We start from the raw sequence: 21,199 nt of genomic DNA on the forward strand, positions 1-21,199 counted from the left end.
AGCACCACATAGATCACTCAGAGAGGACAGAAAGTTCTTAAAATTATTATAATATTGTCTCGACACACATCTGAAGAATATCCCAGTGTGTGTGTGTGTGTGGCTATACTCTCTGTTTTTTCACAAAGTTAAAGTTTTCTCGACTGTTACTGAAATGTAGAACTCTGCAGGTTCTTCCTGAAGCCCTTTGCATAAAAGGTAAAGTTACGTAGACAGTCTTGTTGGAATCAGGAACATATTCACTTTTTAGGACAGCTGGCATTACAGTCTGCAGCAGCTGTTGATGGGAGATGTCCCTGCAGTAATGGCAGCTTGTCAACTTCTGTTTATTCCCTGGATTGGTCAGGCAGATGAGACGTCACAGTGGTGTACGGACGTTAAGTGTCACGTTTGTTCTCTAATGTCACTGGTCACGGTCTCAGTTAACGTATGGTAGGCGGCATTCGACACGTTACGACACTGCTCAGTGAGGCTATGGGTGGCACGAATCACCCCTCACAGAGGCATAGCTGAGAAATTGATATTTTTTTAACTTTGCGTCTGGATAATGTACGTGTGGACTCATCAGCGTGGGGATGAAGTACGTGTGATTAACGTGCGTTTGGATATGTACATGGATAACTTCCGCAGTCAGTGTGTATTTATCGACCAATCAAGCAAAACATAGCTAGAACTATTCTTTACACTGTAATAATGATTAAAAACAAGACGGAAGGGTGGCGCCGAGTGTCACGCTTCTCTAATGTAATTGGTCACGGAGTAAATTCACTGCAATGTAGGCGACAATCCTCACGATTGGCTGCTCAGTAAGCAAAGTGCTGTCAGCTCTCATACTACACACAGCCTGATTTACAGATTGACGTACGTGAGTGTGATTTCAGGCGCTGTTATCTATATCAACAGGACCTTACAAATTGATGGTTAGCAGGGCTGATAGCGCAGAGGCAATGTGCAGAGACGGATTTGGATTATAGTTTTAAGTGGAGAAACATGGATTATAGAGAACAAACCATAGGAATGAGGACCATGAGGAATTTTTGTAGGCCAACCCTGAAGTAGCATCGCCATGGGGTCTAACAAGAATTCTCCTATGGGATTTCTGCATTGGATTTTGGATCATTTCAGAAAATAAGCAAACATGGGAAACACATGTTTCTGAAGCGAAGGCGTTTTTTTCAGCAGGATAATCTTCACAGATGAACACCATTTTTATGATGTTTGAAGTGTTAATGCGGCCGACAGAAGTAAAAAGCTAACGTTATGATAAAGCTAACTACACCACGGTCAGATGATTGTGATGTCACTACCGTTATGCTTCAAACGATCTCTGATAAACTAATCCACGTATCTTAATAAATTGTTTACTAACATAATATTCACTTTAACCTAAAGATTAAACCTACAGGAGACATCTCCGACTAGTGAGAGAGTTCCCGGCCTCTGTGTCCGGCGTGATGACGTTTAATGTCCCCGACAACCACTGTAGTCACATTTAGCCACTTGTTAGCAACCGCCTTTTTAAAGATGCCTAAAAACTTCAAAATGTATAAGTGGGGGTATTACCTAACGGAGTTTATGTGATCTAACAAAACACCAACATCTCTTCAGCTTGTGTTAACCACAGACCTTATTTCAGGTGTCTAACCACAAACCCATTCAAGATCCACATTGACTTTTAGACGTTAGACCCCATGACGCAGTCCTATTGCGCCCTATACACACAGAATTAAACATGAATTAAACCCTTGTTATTAATTCATGCGCTTATAAATAAATAAATGAATAAATTATAAATAATTAAAGACATGAATAGATAAATGCAGGTAAAATAAATAAGTGTGGAAATAAATGCACCAATACATTAACCATAAAACATTTTATAAATTAAAAGGCTAGTTCTGTATTTTAATATTTATTTCTGTATATGTTATTATTTCTTCAATTATGTTCATACATTTTTACATTTCCACATCTATTTATTTCTGTATTCCTGTGTCCATGTTGTAGTATGGCTGCAGACCTCCATTGTGAGACCCCTCCACTGTCAGGACATGACGTAACTTGTTGTAGCAGTAACGCTTGGAGACAGTAGGTTACAGGATAGATCACTAATCGAAATTGCAGGTAAACTTTTAGATACATTTTCAGCAGCTTCAGGTTTAAAACTTAACCTTTCCAAATGTGAATTGCCTCCCATTAAGGCTTGCAATGATTTAGAAATTTCAGGAATTCCTGTGAAATCTCAAATCAAATACCTAGGTGTTTATATTGTTAAAGACCTAACCTTAAAATAAGTGAAAACTTTAATCTGCTGAGAGTTTCAGTACAGCAGAGATTTAACTCATGGCTCCAAAGAGATTAAACTATAACTGGTCGAATCCTGCTCTCAAAAGCTGATGGACTCCCTAGACTTGTTTATGCCAGTTCAGCTCTAGATTTGTCTAAGGATATAGTCATAAGAATAGATAAGATATTGTTTGATATTATTTGGAAAAGGAAATCTCATCTCATCCGAAAAATGTAATGATTAATAACTAAGTGCTGGTGGGTTCAATGTTTTAGACTTTCATACACTGCATTCCACTGAAATTGGATAAAAAGGTAAAAAACCTTTCATCCCGTATCCAAACATGTAAAGTCTGGTTGGTGTTTTTTGTTTTGGATTTGAAAATTTCAATTTTTTTTTACTGAGATTCAATTACAATATTGAAAAACTTCCCATAAAATTCTGTAATTTTCATAAACAGCTACTCCTCTCCTGGTCTCTGGTATACAAAGATAATTTATCCCCTCAAATACTATATTTGGAATAAGAAGGATATTTATTTTAAATGTAAATCTTTGTTTCTTAAGAATCGTTTTGAAAATGACATACTACTTGTCCATCAATTGTTCAACAGGGAGGGTCAGTTGTTTACCTATGAAGAGTTTATTTTTAAAATTCCGGTGACCCCTAGGGAATATGCAATTGTATTTGACGCTATCCCGTCTGGTTCAAAAATCCTTCTGTCAATTTATGTGAGAGATGATGGGCATCAAATTACATTTGACGAATTGTTCATAGGGAATTCTGATCCTTTTCTAAGTGTTAAAACAAATAACAAATGTATAAGAGAAATAATTCTGAGAGAAACCTGTAGTAAACCTGCATCTATATTTGAATGGAATAATCTGTACACTGGCATTGACTGGAAAAAGGCTTGGTTATTACCAAGGAAATATTTTGTGTCAAAAAAGGTGAGAAGTGGTACTTCCGGTTAGCTGATGGAGTAGTTGGACGCACGTGAAATCGCTTTCCCAGACTTATTGAGGAATACCCTCCCTAGAACTCGAAAAAACAACACTTAACAGTTTGGTTATAGATGAGTGGGAGACGAAACACAAAAGGCCTTAAAGGGGAAGAAAAAATGCCGAAATATCAAGAAAAAAGTTCCTCGGCGGCGAAAGCTAACACCGTAGTAGATCAAGCTAGCATCGGCAGCGCAGCTAGAGGTGCAAGTGGGCAGAAAATCCCAGGCTCAAGCTTAGACCCCGAAGATATACTTACAGCGATACAAGACCTAAAGGATGACCTAAAGGGGATAACGATAACTTGAGAAAAGAACTTAATCAGGTGGGACAAGAAATCAAGAGAAAATTAGACGACCTTTCAACGGAGATGCAGGGTCTGTCTGACCGAGTTGGCGAAACGGAGACACGGGTGGAGCAGGTGGAGGAGTGGGCTGCGGAGGCGACCGAGGCGCTCTTCACCTGCCTGGAACAGCAAAAGGCCCTGCAGCGAAAACTAACGGACCTAGAGTCCCTGTCCCGGAGGAACAATATATGCATTTTTGGAGTAGCAGAGGGAGAGGAGGGAAACTCGGTACCAAAGTTCATTGAGAAACTCCACAAGACCTGGAGCTAAAAATACAACGGGCTCACCGTTCTCCTGCCTTTAAACCCCGACCCGAAGCTCCACCGAGACCCATAATTATCAACTTTCAGGAGTATACGACTAAGGAGACGGTTCTAGGTGAAGCTTGGAAAATCCAGCTGGGTAGCAGAACTCTATATTTTGATCATGATTATGCGACCGAGATCGTAAAAAAGCGCAAAGAGTATATTGGAATAAAGAAAGTCCTGAAGGAAAAAGGGATCCGCTTTCAAACACCGTACACGAGCATGCGGATTCACTGGAACACTGGACCCCGAACATACTCTAGAGCCCAGGAGGTGCTGCGGGATTTAATGAAGCGAGGTTTTTCCGTGGAGGATGAGCGCGGAGGGAGGCGGAGGGGAGCGGCTCCGTGAGCTGTTGGGGTGGCAGCGAGCAGCGGGTCACCGGGAGAGAGAGTCGGCTGCTGCCCAGAGAGCGAGGGAACGACTACAGGAGTTCCAGAGGGGATCCGCTGAGCAAGTGTGAACGAGGACTTTATCATCATGATCCGATCCGGTATAGTAAAAAAAAAAATAATAATAATAATAATCTGGTTGGCCATTCTTTGTTTACTAAATGCCTGGGAGAGGCGATTATGTTTAGTTCAGGATGTGTTGGACTGTAAGGATGGTTGAGTTAATTTTATTTGACTCTCTACTGGCCACCTTTAAGACTGGGCCCTCTCTTAGTGAGAGGTTTTTCCCCCGACCTGCCAACAGGGTCACAGGTGAGGAGGAGCAAGAGTCTCCCCCTCTATTGGAGGTCTGTTCTTGTTGTATGTGTTCAATAGTTCATAACTTTGTTCTTTTTCTGTTACGAGGGGCTACCAAACCAGTTAAGACTTGGCATGTGCACAGTAGGATCTCATAACCTGAAAATTGTCTCTTTAAATGTGAATGGCCTCAGAAACCCGGAGGAGTAGGGTGTTAGCAAAAATGAAAAAGGATAAGATGCAAGTCATATTTTTACAAGAGACCCACATGTCAAAACAGGAGCATGATAAACTTAAAAAGTTTGGGTACTCTAACACCTTCTTTAGTTCTTGCAAAAATAGTCGTAAAAGAGGAGTGGTTACACTCATCTCAAACTCTCTTAACTTTGACCCCATCAAAGAAAAGGGAGACAAAGAAGGCAGATATATCATTATAAAAGGAAGAATAGACAACACTTTGGTCACACACCTGAGAGCGACAGGAAATTCCTTAAAAACATGTTTGACACAATAATCTCAGAAAGTGAAGGCATTTTAGTCTGTGCTGGAGACTGGAATACAGTTCTTAATTACTCTATAGATACAACAAGTAAAATTAGACAGACATCCCTTAAGTCAAAAGACCTTAATATGTTACTTAAAGAAGCAGGGATGTACGATGTCTGGAGGAGCCTTCATGCACAAGAAAAAGACTTTACTCATTACTCAGCTACTCACCACGTGTACTCCAGAATAGACTATTTCTTAATAAACAACATAGATAGATACAGGGTAAAGGAATGCTCAATAGGAACAGCAGACATATCAGATCATAATGCAAGCTACCTTACTATTAATATAAATAACAGATCGAAACATACACTCTGGAGACTAAATGTTGGAATTCTAAACAATTAAACAGTTTTAAAAGAGGTTAAGAGAGAAATCAGTGACTGTATAAAAGATAACAACAATGTCCAAGTGGATCCAACTATATTATGGGATACCATTAAAGCAATAATGAGAGGGAAATTAATTTCAAGAACTGCTTACTTAACCAAAATGAAGAAGGCAAAATATGATGAATTACAAGAGACACTGAGAGGACTAGAGAAACAGCAACAGGAAAATGGAGATAGAGGACTGACTAACCAAATAAAAGAAACTAAAAAACAAATAGGGGACTTCTTGAACGATGAGCTTGAAAAGAACCTGAGATTTGCAAGACAAACCTTCTATGAATCAGGTTCAAGAGCAACAAAAATATTAGCGAGACGACTCAGGTCACAACAAATGCAACACTCAATACACAAGATTAGAGACCCGGTAAACAATAAAATAACCTATGAACTGCAAGAAGTTCAAGAAATCTTTGAAGACTATTACAAAACCCTATACTCACAGTCTGAGGTTGTAGAGGAAGAACAAATAAAACAGTTCCTATTATCGTTAGATCTACCCTCAATAGGAAAAACACAGAATGATAATTTAACTGCACCCATAACAAGAAAAGAATTGGACATAGCGATCAGAAAATTGAAAACAAATAAATGCCCTGGGAGTGACGGCTTTCCGAATGAGTGGTACCGGTTATTTAAGGAGGACCTTGCGTCTGTAATGTTAGACTCTTTCAACTGGACACTCAATAAAGCAATGACACCACCTTCATGGAAAGAAGCTGTGATATCTGTCATCCCTAAAGAAGGTAAGAATAAAGAATGTTGCGGGTCCTACCGTCCAATCTCTATTCTGAACGTAGATTATAAATTGTTTACATCAATAATCTCAGCTAGAATGGAACACTTTTTGCCTGACTTAATAGACGAGGACCAGACCGGATTTATAAAAGGACGACAAACACAGGATAATATCAGGAGAACCCTTCATGTTATTGATCAAGTAAACAAACAGAAATTGACAGCAGCCCTGATAAGTCTTGATGCAGAAAAGGCATTTGATAGGGTTAGTTGGCCTTTTTTGTACAGGGTGCTAGAAAGACTGGGCTTTAATAACCAATTCATTAAGTGTATTAAATCTTACCCAACCGCCAGAATCAAAATCAACAGCCATCTGACGAGCAGTTTTAAACTGTTCAGAGGTACTCGTCAGGGATGCTGCCTTAGTCCTTCTCTATTTGCAATGTTCATAGAGCCTTTAGCTCAAGCCATCAGACAAAACAAAGAACTTAAAGGTGTCAACATAGCAAGAGAGGAACATAGAATTGGATTATTTGCAGATGATATTATAACTTACCTCCAGGATCCAAATACAACTCTCCCCATACTTATGACAGTTTTAGATGACTACAGTAAGATATCTGGTTATAAACTTAACATCACAAAAACACAGGTACTCTCTCTGAACTACAAACCAAACCAGCTAATCAGTCAGAAATATAATCTAAAATGGGAAGCAAAATCAATGAAGTATTTGGGAGTGCTACTCACTCAAGACCTGAATAATATATATGAAGCAAATTACAGCATTATTAACAATAAGATACAGAAAGATATGACAAAATGGTCAAAACTAGTATTGGACTTTAGTTCAAGAATTGAGGTAGTGAAAATGAATGTGTTGCCAAGGTTGCTGTATCTCTTCCTCTCACTACCAGTCAGAGTCCCAGAATCTCAGTTTACAACTTGGGATAAACAAATATCTCGGCTAATTTGGGCAGGTAAAAGACCAAGGGTGAAATTCAAGACTCTTCAAATCGACAGGGAGAGCGGAGGTCTAGCGCTCCCGAATCTTAAGGAATACTTTTATGCTGCCCAAATGAGATACATTGTGTGTTGGTGCTCTTCAGAGTACCAAGCTAGATGGAAACATATTGAGCTGAACGTGATGCAGTTTCAACCCCAGGCCAGACTAGGTGGAAAAGAAAGTATAGACAAAAAAGTGGAGAATTTTATTTTAGAGGGAACACTGAAAACATGGTATGAAGTTATTAAGAAATATAAACTGGAAGGGGATAGTAAACTTCTGATATGGCCTTCTCAGAGCCCTAGATTTAAACCTGGAGTGATGGATAATACATTTGCTAAGTGGGGTGAAAAGGGAATAACAGCTATATGTACACTCATAGAGAGAAAAAGGTTTAAAACTTTTGAGAAACTTAAACAAGAATTTAAGCTAGAGAATGGGGACCTATTTAGGTATTTACAGCTCAGACATTTCTATGATACAGAAATAAGAAAAGAAATCTCAGCTGAAGGTAGCGAGGTGATTGAAACTCTGATTGGTGCTTACAAAAACACTCTATCAAAGATTGTTTCTAAACTTTATAGAAGTTTGCAGAAACAGAATGGAAGCAATACATGGTATGTTAAGACTAAATGGGAACTAGAACTGAATACAAACTTGTCAAAGAGTGACTGGCTTTCTATTTGTGAAACACAACAGTCGTCCACGAGCTCTAGAAGGTGGAGGGAATTTGGGTGGAAAAATGTTATACGCTTTTTTGTCACACCCCAAATTAAAAATAAGCAACTCGGTACTCCACAGCAATGTTGGAGACAGTATGGACAGATGAACGCCAATAACTCACATATTTTCTGGTTATGTGTAAAATTGCAAACATTCTGGGATAGGGTTATTCAGTCCTTTGAAGATATTTTATGTTATAAGATTCCCAGAGACCCCCGGATTGTGTATCTGGGCCTGATCCCTAATGACTTGATCCATAAGAAGGATATCTACCTTTTTAAAATCCTGATTCTTGCTTGTAAAAAGGCCATCACAAGGAACTGGTTGAAAAGCGATCCTCCAAGTCCAGCACAATGGTTGGCCATAGTGGAAGAAATTTTCTCTATGGAAAAACTGACTCATTACCTGCGAACTAGATCACGGACCCATGATCAACGCTGGAAAAAGTGGACTGATTACCAGTATAAAAAGACGGATAGTGATATCTGCTGTGCAGAAAAGACTTGATAAGAGGAAATATTGAGACGGAGCCCCTCACCACATTGATGTGTGTTTGTGTATGTTTTGTTGTGCCTTGTACAAATAAAGAGTAAAAAAAAAAAAAAAAAAAAAAAAGGTGAGAAGTGTCTTTGAAGAGTTTGTACAAGTGCTATTTGTTCGAATTCGAATTACCTCTACAACAAAACGTATGTCATTAATCTTGTCATTTTACTTGCAAAATTCCAGATTCATACGAGCACATTTTTTAAACAGAAACCCAGCAATACTGTTTTTATGTCATACTTAAACTCCTACCTGGAGACATTAAATTATTGCAGAAATACTAAAGCCCTAAAAAACACAGCTTTTTATGATATACTTGCATTGTAATTTGTTTTCTCTTAAATGGTCTGTTTTTTATTTATTTATTTTCCTAATATTGTTGTTATTATCATTGTTTTCTATATTCATTTGTAGCAGTTTTACCTCGAGCTTATAACTTTGTTCCTTTCATTGAATCCTGATGTACTTAACATTTATAAATAAAGTTGAAAAAAAAAGACAACAGCAGGTGACTCTCTTTATCATCCAAAACAGCGGTTAAAGTTTATATGCACCACAACTTGCATTTGTTCACTTAGTTTAAATCAACCGAATGTGACAGATACGACGTATCTGCTTTGAAAACTAAGAAAAGTAAATCAAACAAACAGGTAACTTAAAAAGTAACAAGAAGATCACAGTCTCAATCGCCCTCCCATTCCACCATTGGGTCTTTAAATTAAACTATTGTAGTTAATCAAAGTTAGGGTAGAACATTCTTTCCATGTTAACCCCTAATGTGCGGTTAATGTAAAGACTGCCATTCTTTGAGAAATAACAGTCCTGATTTAAAGCCTCACCTTATGATGTTTTAAATTGAATAAAAAACTAGATGATGCTTAAATAACAAAAATGAATACCCTGATCAACAGACCATGGTTTGACTGAAGATGCTGGGAAAGGATCAAATGTTTTGAACAATTCTTTTAGACTTCTTTGTTCAAGTTCAAGATTTGGCCTGACATGAAAATTTCTTGTTTTTATTTTGAAAGCTAAAAATGCCTTTCTTTTTTAAAGGAGAGGAGAAACTGGAGCCTCTGTAGGGTGACAGCTGGCTTGACAAGAAGTGGTAGGATTTTTTGCTTTTATGCTTCTCACCTTTTACAGTGAAGGAATGGACAGATGAGTCAAAGCTGGAGTGACTGCACTGATTAGACTGTTTTTGAAGCTGCATCAGAAACACTGTGACATCTTCTATCAACTTCTGTGAGGACATGTGTTTGCAGACCAGGACCTTCTGCACATACAACAAAAACAAATCCCTGGTTTACAACACATCTTAGAAAGTGACCCTAGGGCCTGGCCATCACTAACTACAGGAGACCCTCAACCCACCCTGCAGGTAACAATAGACTGGCCAAGAACTGAACAGCTTCTACTGCAGGTTTTCCACGTCTGTGGTCATAAAGTTCTTTGAGAGACTGGTGTTGAGCCACCTGAAGGGCATCACATGCCCCCTGCTACATCCCGTTCAGTTTGCCTACAACATGGTACTGCACTACATCCTCTATTACTTGGACTCCCCGGGCTCTATGCCAGGATTCTGTTTGTGGACTGTCTGTATCCTCCCCCAGAAACTCCCTGAGCTGAAGGTGCCAGCCTCCACCTGTCAGTGGATCACTAACTTCCTGACTTACAGGAGGCAGCAGGTGAGGCTGAGGACAGTCACATCCAGCACCCGGACCATCAGCAGCACTGGCACCCCCCAGGTGTGTGTTTTCTCCCTCTACACTGTGGAGAGTGTGGAGCTGAAGCCTACCTTCAATCCCCCCTCACCATTCTGAACAGCACAGTGTCTACTGTAGACTCTTTCAGGTTCTTTGGTTTCACTGTGAAGTGGACCTCCCATATAGTCTCTATCAGGAAAAGGCCCAGCAGAGGGTGAAATCTTTGTGTCAGCTCAGGAAGTTTAACCTGCATCAGGAGCTGCTGATCATGTTTTAGACCTCCATCACCCAGTCTGTTCTCTGCACCTCCATCACTGTCTGGTTTGGATCTACAACGGACAATCAGGACTGCAGAAAAAGTCAGTGGTGCCGACATGCCCCCCCATCCAGGACTTTTACAGGTCCAGGATCAGGAAATGGAAAGGTAGCAGCAGACTCCTCACACCCTGGTCACAAACTTTTCAAACTCTTTCCCTCCGGTAGGTTTTACAGATCACTGTAAACCAAAAAGAACAGTTTCTTTCCCCATTCAAAGCAAAACCAAAGAACCTGAAAGAGTCTGCAACAGTCACAGAATGTCAGAACTGTTGCTGTGGAATTCCAGTAACCTTGAAATGAAACATGCACTGTGATTGTATATATGATTATTTAAACTAATTTGAGGGTCAATAACTTAATCATGTAAATACTGTATTATTATTACCCAACATCCATCTATGCAAACGCTTAAAGTAAATCAAGTAAAAAACTCTCCACCTCATGTAAATTAATTACATATTTTATTATCATGTTTATCTCAGCATGTTTGCACTACCCACCACTGCTCTATTCTCTCATTGTTTAGTATAGATCAGGACAATTCATCAAAAATGAATTCAAACCGACATTCAGAACCTCTAACTGACCATGTCGTTTTATTTATTTATTTTATTTCTGTTAATGCTTTTAAAGTCAAGTTACTCCGGCCTGTCCAATTTATGACATGGAAGCAACATTGGGAGCAACGAGTAAGTAATCAGCTTTGTGACACATCAGCTACAATGTGAGAATCTAAATGCGGGTATCTGGGTGGTGTCTTGATTTTCATAAATCGATTGATCTGTGGTTTGTTCGGATCTCCCCCTACGATTGGGACTGCACATGGGTGATGTATAAACATGGTGTAACCTTTTATACACATCAGAGCTAAATCCCTGTGCAGAGTCTCAGTGAAAAGAATGCAATGTTTAAGTGTTGCACTCTAGACTCGACAAATAGGAAAACATTACAGTCTTTTCAAATATATTTCATATCATTCTTGCATATTTTCTCATGTCACACAAAAACACGTTAATATTTCAAACCCTGCTGCTGCGTTTTTTCTCCGTTCTCTTACACCCCATCTCTGCAACATGCAGGTAACAGCTGGTGAATTTACTGTATAAATATCTGAAGCTTCATGTTAGTACAGCCTGCTGAAGTCAAACCCTATGTTTGTCTAATTAACACATTCCGCTAACTGAACGGTGTGCATGTTTTAACAACTTGATAACGTGTTCCTTATGTTGTGCTGATATTTTTGTTAAGCACTGAAACCATCAATAATAGAATTATTTCCGAAAAGGCAATGAAAGCTCAGCGTGTGGAGTGGGCAATGAGGGTGTTCAAAAAGATAGTCAGTGCTTTTTCTTATAGTTGGAAAAGACAACAAAAGAAGATATTGGTGAATGTGCAAAACATGGCACTTTCACATGTTTAAAATTGATTTTAGACCCCGGGCACACTAACCCATTTGATATGGTGGACAGCAATCCATGAGAACATTAAATTGGTTGTGGGGCAGGACATTCCATTCATACCTAGCCTATATATACTGGGGGACTCTACACCTTTAAGCGGGTTCCCTCAATCTCAGGCAGGGTGGATCCATACAGCCATCATGCTGGGCTGGAAGCTCCTAGTTAGAGAATGGAAGGCAGCAGATCTCCCTCCGTCCAGCCTTTGGTTCACTCAATTAAGTATAGCGGCAGCCTTTGAAGACTTAACATATAGGATGGTAGACTGACTAGACTTATACAATGCTAAATGTGGAAAATATATTAATGTTGTCACAGGATCTTAACTTCTCTGCTAAACAGCAGTAATCACTACTCTCTTTTGCCTCAGCATGCTGCTGATACACTAAGCCTAACAGGCTGGTTTGGTGATGTAGGCTGACAGCCCCCTGTAAATCTTATGGAAACACAATTTTCTGTAAAAGGTGACAACTTAATACTTCCATGCAGTCTACTCATATTATGAGAAATATAACATAACATGAAATATTCATGTTGTGGTTGTGGAATGTAATGTTATTTTCATTTTTTATTTATTTATATATATATATATATATATATATATATATATATATATATTTTTTTTTTTTAATCGCCCTACTTTATTCCTGTATATAATTTAATTGAATTATAATGTTTGTGTTTGTCAGGTCTGTTCTTTTCTCTTGCATTGATAGTGTTGCCCTTGTTGGGTATTTTTCTATATAATTTATTGTCTGGTATTGAATTGTTGTAAAACATTTGAAAACAATGCAAATGTTGGTCATAAAAAAAATTTGATTTTGTTTGCAAGAAATAGCTGCAAGTTATTTATTTTCTACGGTTTTAGAGAGGTTGATTTTTACTTAAAAGCTAAAATGAGACGTTTTCAACCAATGCTTTGATTTCAGTTCAAAATATTTAACAAATAACATAAATAATTCATCTGTGTGTGTTTCCTTAATTTCTTCAAAACCATAAAGTTTATACTCTTTCATTAGAAAAAATATCCCAGATTTAAAAGTTGTGCATACAGTACAGAACTTGTCGGTGAACTATGAGGGCAAAAAACAAAACAAGATAATCGTTCATTAATTGTCATTGCGGTAAAATGTTCAATTAATGGTTATATTGATTTGAGTTCATATCCCTGTATTAGTCTTTGTTTAATTTGTGTTTATTGCTGATATCTAATATTGTATGTTTTGTACATAGAGTAGAGAGCACAGTTCACCGAAGTTCAATTCCTTGTGTGTTTAAGCGTTCCTGGCAATGAAGCTAATTCTGATTCATTTTTCCTTACACTTTACAGACTGGTTAACTCTGGCCAACCCACCTTTGAGAGATACTCCCTCATGACCTGGATGAAGTATGGCATTGAGAAGTCCATAATGTTATGTCGCCATGCGGTCTCCAGCACCACGTCAGGCCGCAGTAGGTCGTAGCAGGTAAATAGGCAGGCTGCAAAACACTCCTTATTGTCTTCCTCTAGAAACCAAGCCAGAAGCTCCTCTGCCAGCTCAGTGTCTTTTGACTCTGATGCATACTGCATGGCATCCTGAAGAGACACAAGCACATTTAGAACTAAGTATTTGACTGATAAAAAAGTGAAAACATTTTTGTGCAGTCAGTTTCTTAGATGCATTGTGATGCTGTTTTTTATTTGGTTTCAAACAATTAAAGTATAAACTGTGCACCTTGTAAAGCTTGTCCTTCTTGCACAGCTCAACACTTTGTTTCCAGCGGTTGTTGCCCTTGAAAAGATAGGCTGCAATCCTTCTAAACTCAATCAACTCGTGCTTCTCCAGGCCCTGGGCCAATGAAATGTTGTCAAAATTGTCATAGGCATCAATCGAAGTACGCAGTGCCTAGATAGGAATGAGGAGAGGTTATGAGACAAATTTGATAAAGAAACTATAAATAAGAAACATTTATCCTTTTGGTAAAAATTCTGAAAATTAAGCAGCAACTGAGCATGTTTACAGTTCGAAAAAGTAAGAAATGTAATATTTTTCAAAATAAAAAATGATAAAGTTATGATTCACATAGTACAATAATGAAACATCATACCGCATAGTCTTCCTCGTTGATAAAGAGGATGTTGAGTGCCTCATTCACTGACTTGTTGTTGTGATTTTGGACAGACCTTAAGTAAGGTTTGACCAGAGGCAGCTGTTTCACCTAATCAAAATATAGAAAAGAAAACATCACTCGTCTGTGTTCCTTTTCAAATGATTGTCCTCCTAAACTCATGATTTTGGTCGGCCACCATCAATTACAAAAGACCTACTGGGGGAACAGTCCTGCATAACTTTACACAAATAATTTAATTAAAGTATTTTGTTATCAAAAACATGTAAACAATTAGATAAAGGTTTACCTTGCTAAAAAAGTTGACAGCACGTGAGTGGTCCAGTCTTGGGGAGAGAACTATGAGAAGGTCATTGAGTAGCAATGGTTTAAACTCCAGATAAAACTGTACTGTCTTGTAGTACAGCTCAACATTGGCCACCTACAATGAGAAAATACTCAATGAAACAATGTAATTACACAGTAATGTCTTAAGGCCATGACACTGTTGCTTATAGAACTGAACGTCAAGTAGTTCTACTTTTTTTCTCCAACTTTTTTTTTATACCTTTGTAACAATGTCTTTGAACTGGCCTTCCTTCCATGCATCAGCTGGGTGATTCATCATGGTGATGATGGCATTGTCATATTCCTCGTACTTGTCGTAGAGAAACACAAGCTCGGCCCAAAGGTGGGCCTGCTCTGCTGCCCTAAGAACCTGAAGCCCACACACACAGGTCAGTTTATCAACATAGAGGTGAACAAAACAGCAAGATTCTTGAGTCCTGTAAGTCATTCAGAAATGGGGCCATTAAAATACATTCTATTATCTTGGAGACTAACTTATGTGTTGGCAGCAAGACATCCAAGTGATGATTTTTGGAGAGGTTAAAACTGCCTACCTTTGGAATGTTGACACGGGACCAGAAAAGCTCCAGGTGCTCCCTCATCTTTTGGGGTTTAAATTTTGAGTACAGGATAGCCAGCTCAGTGAACATACCCATGTGTGCACGCTCTAGACCTAAGGCAGCCTCCAGCATAGTGATTAGCTCTTCAAAGTAGCCTCGATCCTGGAAAGTACAGACAGACTTAATGCGACTTTGCCCTTTAAAACCAATGAAACAGACCACATAAGCACTAATAATGTACTTTTTTTTTTCCTATCACAAAAATTCCAGAGAGGGAGCTTTTTCCATAATAGACTTTGACATGTTGCAACCAGTAACCCCAGTTACCTGGTAGTAGTTGATGAGTTCCTCGAGTTCATCTGCATGAACAACAATATGCAGGCCACACATTTGGGCGAGGCGGAACTCTTTCCCATCTACACATGCAAAACACACCTGGTAGAGAACAAAATAACATGAAAGTTTTATTTAAATGTATGGACTGTCTTCAGAAGCCTTTTTATGGATGCTGTAGAATGCTAAGTTTTACAAAGAGAAAAAAGTATTACAAGACCCTGACTCACAACTGTTAAAAGAAATGTCCAACTGTATACTCATTGCTAACCTCTTTCCATGTACGGGTGCTGTTGGCCTTGCGAGCTCCATCCACAGCTGCCTGGTACTCTCCCAGGTGCACTAGCGTGGAAGCCAGGCGGCCAAAGTTGGACACATTGTTGTAAAGCAGTTTAGCTGCCTCGTACATTTTATCATCATAGCAACGGTCACCCACCTAAAACAAAAAGAACACATAAAAAAAGACCGTAAATGTACTTACTGTAAAGAGCTGACAGAGATTTGGGCACAGACAAGGGTCTATGTGAGTGTGTTATGCATACTTCCCAGGACTTACTTGCTGAATGTGAGCATTATTGGGCCCATTGACGAACTCTTCCAGTTCAGCCAGGCGGTTTGTCTTTGCCAAGGCAAAGATCAACTCTGTTTCAACAAAAGACTCACGGGCCTTCCTACGAGCCATCTGAAGAAACTTCACTAGGTCCTCCCAGTTTCCTGCACACATCAAACAACTTTGATAAACTAACTATATGCTACAAAACAATAAAAAAATAAATGACAAAACCAACATAAATAAATAACAGATCTGAGCACCAATGTGCAAAGGAAATAAAGTCTCAGGGATTAAAGCTAAACCAAATCTTTTGACTGAACTTTCTCGACTGTTTCCCAGTAGATGTACAGACATCTCAGTTAGACTAGAGTCACCAGTCTGAGATATGACTACGTCTTACTTATGTAATCTTATACTGGGTCAATCTTAGGGTCACAGGCTCTCCAAGTTTAGTGACCTCTGCTCTAACTTACTTTTTCGGAGATGGCAGCCATGTGAAATCGCTAAGTGCTTATGTCTTCCAAGCCAAGTCAATCTTGGTGACAATATAAACATTTTCTGGTTCAAGGAAATGCATTAAAATACCACTAGATGATTATTTGTGACAAGATCAAATACATATGTTAATTTTGGTAATGTATTACATCATTTTCCTTGGTTCCTAGGCAGTTGGACATGAATTAACCCTTTGAGGTCTGAGGCTATTTTGGCCGATGGGTATAATGTAATTTTACTTATGTATACTACATCAAAAAAGTTTACCATATAAGTGCCTGGTATCATTTTTTTTCAGCACAACCTCACCTTTATGATCTGACCATTCATTAGTCACTTAAAGATAATGTATCAACACACAGGACCCAAACACACACAAAAAATAGAGAATTCATTTTGAGAAAATTATTATATTATTATTCTAAAAAACACAGATTGCAGAACAATATGTTTTGAATTGATAAAAATGAACTTCAAATGTATAAAAATTTAAATATAAAAAGTACATTTGAAAAAATAAAAAGAATTGATTCAAATATTTACAAATTCTACTTAGGCGTTTTTTGTATTTTAGCTATGCCACTGCTCCAAAAGTTTCCTGCCTCTACTCAAAACTGCTCCTGGGAACTGTTTTGAGCAGTGACATAGCTAAAATAATAATAATAATAATAATAAAATAATAAAATAATAAATGGAAATATATAAAGGACATTTAGTATTCAACTATTTACAAAAATAGCAGGATTGTATTTTAGCTACCAAACATATTTCAACCAACACAAACAAGAGAACAAACACAAGACTGTCTCACCTTTTCACACATTAAGTTAATAAAATAATAATACAAGCATGACACCATTGATAATGTAGGTAAGACATGGGAAAGGTAATTAGAATACAATCATTTCACCACAGAAAGCTTGGCATGGAGTGTGTGTGTGTTTGTGCACTAGATATGGCACCGCTCAAAGCAGTTCCTATCCACTAAGGCAGGGGTTCTCAAACTTTTTGGGCTTGTGTACCCCCTTTCATGTTTTTTTTCAGCCAAGTACCCCCTTGTCCGGCCAAGGACATTTTTCAGGAAACAATTTGGTAAAAGAACATGAAATGAATGTATGTGGTGTTCATGAAACTGTTGGCTAACGTCACCCCGCAAAAGACAAACAGTGCTTCGAGAGGATCAGAATACATGGAGATAAATCCCATAAAAATGTATTCACCCAGATTAGTGGTGGGCGATATGGAAAAAATATCATATTACGATCATGATTTTATCACAATTTTTTTTTCATACTGAGAACATTTTCATTTTTTTTCAAACATAATCCAAAATGTGATTATTCTGTGACACATGGTCGAAGTAAGTTTTACTGAATTAAGAGTTTTATTCACGGGGGGGGGGGGGGCATCTTTGATTGACGGACAGACAGTCACCATGGTTACTAACTCTCACCTGACTGCTGCTGACTGACATCACTTCGATAGTAATGCTTTAAAATATAAATTATTGTAGGTGAATGTTCAAAAACATTTTTTTAACAACCGAGGTCCAGAGCTCGCTGATATCATCGCCTCCCTCCGTTTCATTCTCATTTCCGTTATCACAACAGGTGAGCTTCGGGTGGAGAGGCTTGTTAGTAACTTCTAAATACTGAGAGAGAGCAGCGCAACATTTTAAACACTGGGGTTATATCTCTCATCACTGACTGTCTGAGCTCCGCTCTGTCTGACTCTCAGCAGATTGTGAACTTCTCTCTGTCTTGTTAAGGGTTTGTTATGTCGCTACCCGAAGTACACAACTTAACTTTGCAAACTCTTCAGATAACTGTTTATTGTCGGTTTGGAAATATCTCAAACAGTTGCATATAACCGGGTTGGAGTTCTTTTTACGGTCTAACTAAGTTTAGTTTTCGGGCGATGCATCACGCTCCGCTGCCGAGCAGAAGGGGAGGGGGTGACGCGTCTGTGTAGGAGCATAAACTACAGCATGATGAATGAACACATTAGCTCCGTTCTACTGTCTCTCTGCTTTGGCAGATTGTCAACACGTTCAAATCCTTCACAATCGTTGTATCGCACAACACTATTTTGTTGTGATGCAACTTTTTTTGACATTTGTCACGTACCCCCTGCAGTACTGCCACGTACCCCTAGGGGTACACGTACCCCCATTTGAGAAACACTGCAGTACTGCAGGCCTTTCACTTCCACAGTGTCAGGTTTGTCTTTCCATCCTCTAGGCTGCAGCCATGACACTTTTTTCACCCTTGTGTGGCCTTCTTGCTTGGATCTGTGGGTACTGTGAACAGGAAGATAGTCATAGCTCCTGCTGCTGTTGCTGTTGCTGGGAACACCCGTCCTTGTCTGTCCCACACAACTGGGCTGTTAGTTCATCTAAGAAGTCCTTGTTTTCTTTCCCTAACAACAGAGTGGTCATATCCTCTCTGCTACCCAGGAAGGACTTCCACCCTGACATCATACTGAGGATTAATAGCAGCAATGTCCACTTATTGAAAAACACAGTCCCCATCTTTGCCCGGACACTGAAGGATGTTGCCCTCAACAGGGAACAATCCTCATCCCCCAGAAGGAGCAGCACCACCTACAACCCGCTAAGAGCAACAATACACCCTCAACCGCCAACCAGACCAGCCCCAAGAAGAACAGATCACCCCCATGTCCCTCCACACCTGCCCCCAATGAGACCCCACCTGAATAACTATAATCCCCACCAAACCAGACCACAGCCACTCCTCTCCCAGGGATTCCCAACACAACCACATCGACAGGAGCTTCACCCTGGCCCATTGAGTTATGCACAGGCTGTGAGGAGAACAGCAGGCTCCACCCTATCCACCTCCCTCTATTCCTGAACCCTGGAACATTCAGGGTCTGAGTTCTTCGGCTTTTTGCCTTAAGAGTAGGAGCCCAGACTTCAGAAGAGAATTAGGTGATCCAGATATATTTGTCCTACAAGAGACATGGTATCGAGAAAACACCTCCACTGGTTGTCCTTCAGGCTACTTCGAAATATTTTACCCATCCACCAAATTAAAAGGTGTCACCCAGGGAAGGGATTCAGGGGGGATGCTGATTTACAAAGCCAACCTTATCCACTCATTCAAGCTTATCAAAACAGGAGAATTTTCAAATTGGTTAAAAATAAAGAAAGAGGTTGTAGGCACATATATATTTCTGTGTGCTGCATATACCCCCATCAGAGTCTCCTTATTATAAAGAAGACAGTGTCTCCATTCTCCAAGACGAGATTAGTTACTTTCAGGCCCAGGGAAGTATTCTGATCTGTGGAGACCTGAATGCCAGGGCTGGTATAAAAAACTGATTCTATTAATACACATGGCAACAGGCATATAGCGGATCAAATCAGCATCCCCCTCCTTTCCCCCACCCAGAGAAACAACTTTGACAAAACTATCAATCAAAGTGGACACCAGCTGCTGCAACTCTGCACTGGGTCTGTACGTGTTTAACGGTTGGAATCGAGGGGACTCTTTTGGTCTTTACACTCATAGCTCTTCTCTTGGTAACAGTTGACTATAACATCACGGACCTGGACCCCTTCTGTCTGAGAGCATTTGCAGTCAGTCCACTCAGCCCCCTATTATCAGACCATAACAAAATCACTTTGAACATCAAAAAGACAGTAAACAGCCTTCACACAACAGAACCCAACAACCTTATAGATGGACTGACACAAGCAAAGACCAATACCAGACAGCTTTCCAAAACCCAACCATCCAAACTCAATTAGACCTTTTTCTCTCCTCCTCATATCCCGTCAGTAAGGATGGCCTGAACCAGGCTCTACTGGACTTTTACTGCATCTTTGACAATGTGGCAGAGTTATCCAGTCTGAAAAAAACTAAGAACCACAGGTCAAACAAGGGAACCAATGAGGAGTGGTTCGACACAGAGTGTAGGCATCTGAGAAAAACACTCAGAAACACAGACGATGACCCTGACCTCCGCCTCCAGTAATTGGAGGCATTGAAGGTCTACAGACGAACGCTCAGAGGTAAAAAGAACAGGCGACAAATTAATATGATTGAAAAGTCCATTGACTCAAATGATTTCTGGAGGAAATGGCAATCTTTCAGCAAACCTCAATTCAAAACGGAGATACATCGGGAAACAACACTTTGAAACCCTGTATAAAACTTTCCCCCTAAATTCGGCCCAAAATGAACTGCTTAACAAATTAGACATTTTAGAATCAGTTGTTAAAGACAATCAGAACCCTTTGGACTTCCAAATAACTGAAGCTGAGTTACTGGCTAAAATCCAGACTCTACCGCTGAGGAAAGCCACAGGTCCTGATGGCATCTTAAATTAAATGCTCAAATCTTGTCCTCATAAATGTGTCACTGCCATGTTAAAATTATTCAACTCTACCCTGAGCATTGGACATTTCCCTGACCTCTGGAGCAAAGGATTCATCACCCCAATATTTAAAAATGGAAACAAATTATTCAACCCCAATAATCACAGAGACAGCAGCAACCTGGGAAAGTTATTCTGCAGCATCCTCAGCAGCCGACTGCAGGACTTTCTCTGTGAGCATAATGTCCTGAACAAGAGTCAGATTGGATTCACACCCAAACATCGAACAACCGACCACATCTACACCCTGCACACCCTCATTCAGAAACATGTTCACCAAAGAAGATCTTCTCTTGCTCTGTGGATTTAAAAAAAGCATTCGATTCCATCTGGCATAGCGGTTTGTTTCTCAAGTTAATAGAGA

At 39.4% G+C, this 21,199-nt stretch overlaps 1 protein-coding gene across 6 annotated transcripts in view; it reads right to left on the minus strand.

Annotated features, from left to right (window-relative positions):
* The window catches only part of LOC132979983 (clathrin heavy chain 1-like), an 82,308-nt gene that overhangs the window by 7,740 nt on the left and 53,369 nt on the right, over positions 1-21,199 (minus strand). For 5 of the 6 annotated variants that reach the window (XM_061045807.1, XM_061045806.1, XM_061045812.1 and 2 more), the window contains 9 exons: positions 15,943-16,100; positions 15,658-15,822; positions 15,381-15,488; positions 15,048-15,215; positions 14,714-14,863; positions 14,456-14,587; positions 14,146-14,256; positions 13,773-13,943; positions 13,412-13,633 (listed from right to left, as the gene is read on the minus strand). In XM_061045807.1, the coding sequence (XP_060901790.1) occupies positions 13,412-13,633; positions 13,773-13,943; positions 14,146-14,256; positions 14,456-14,587; positions 14,714-14,863; positions 15,048-15,215; positions 15,381-15,488; positions 15,658-15,822; positions 15,943-16,100 (1,385 nt within the window). The remainder of the gene's footprint in view (positions 1-13,411; positions 13,634-13,772; positions 13,944-14,145; positions 14,257-14,455; positions 14,588-14,713; positions 14,864-15,047; positions 15,216-15,380; positions 15,489-15,657; positions 15,823-15,942; positions 16,101-21,199) is intronic. The other variant, XM_061045808.1, reaches the window with a different exon arrangement.

Source organism: Labrus mixtus, chromosome 9 (assembly GCF_963584025.1).
Source record: "Labrus mixtus chromosome 9, fLabMix1.1, whole genome shotgun sequence".
Classification (NCBI taxonomy): domain Eukaryota; kingdom Metazoa; phylum Chordata; class Actinopteri; order Labriformes; family Labridae; genus Labrus; species Labrus mixtus.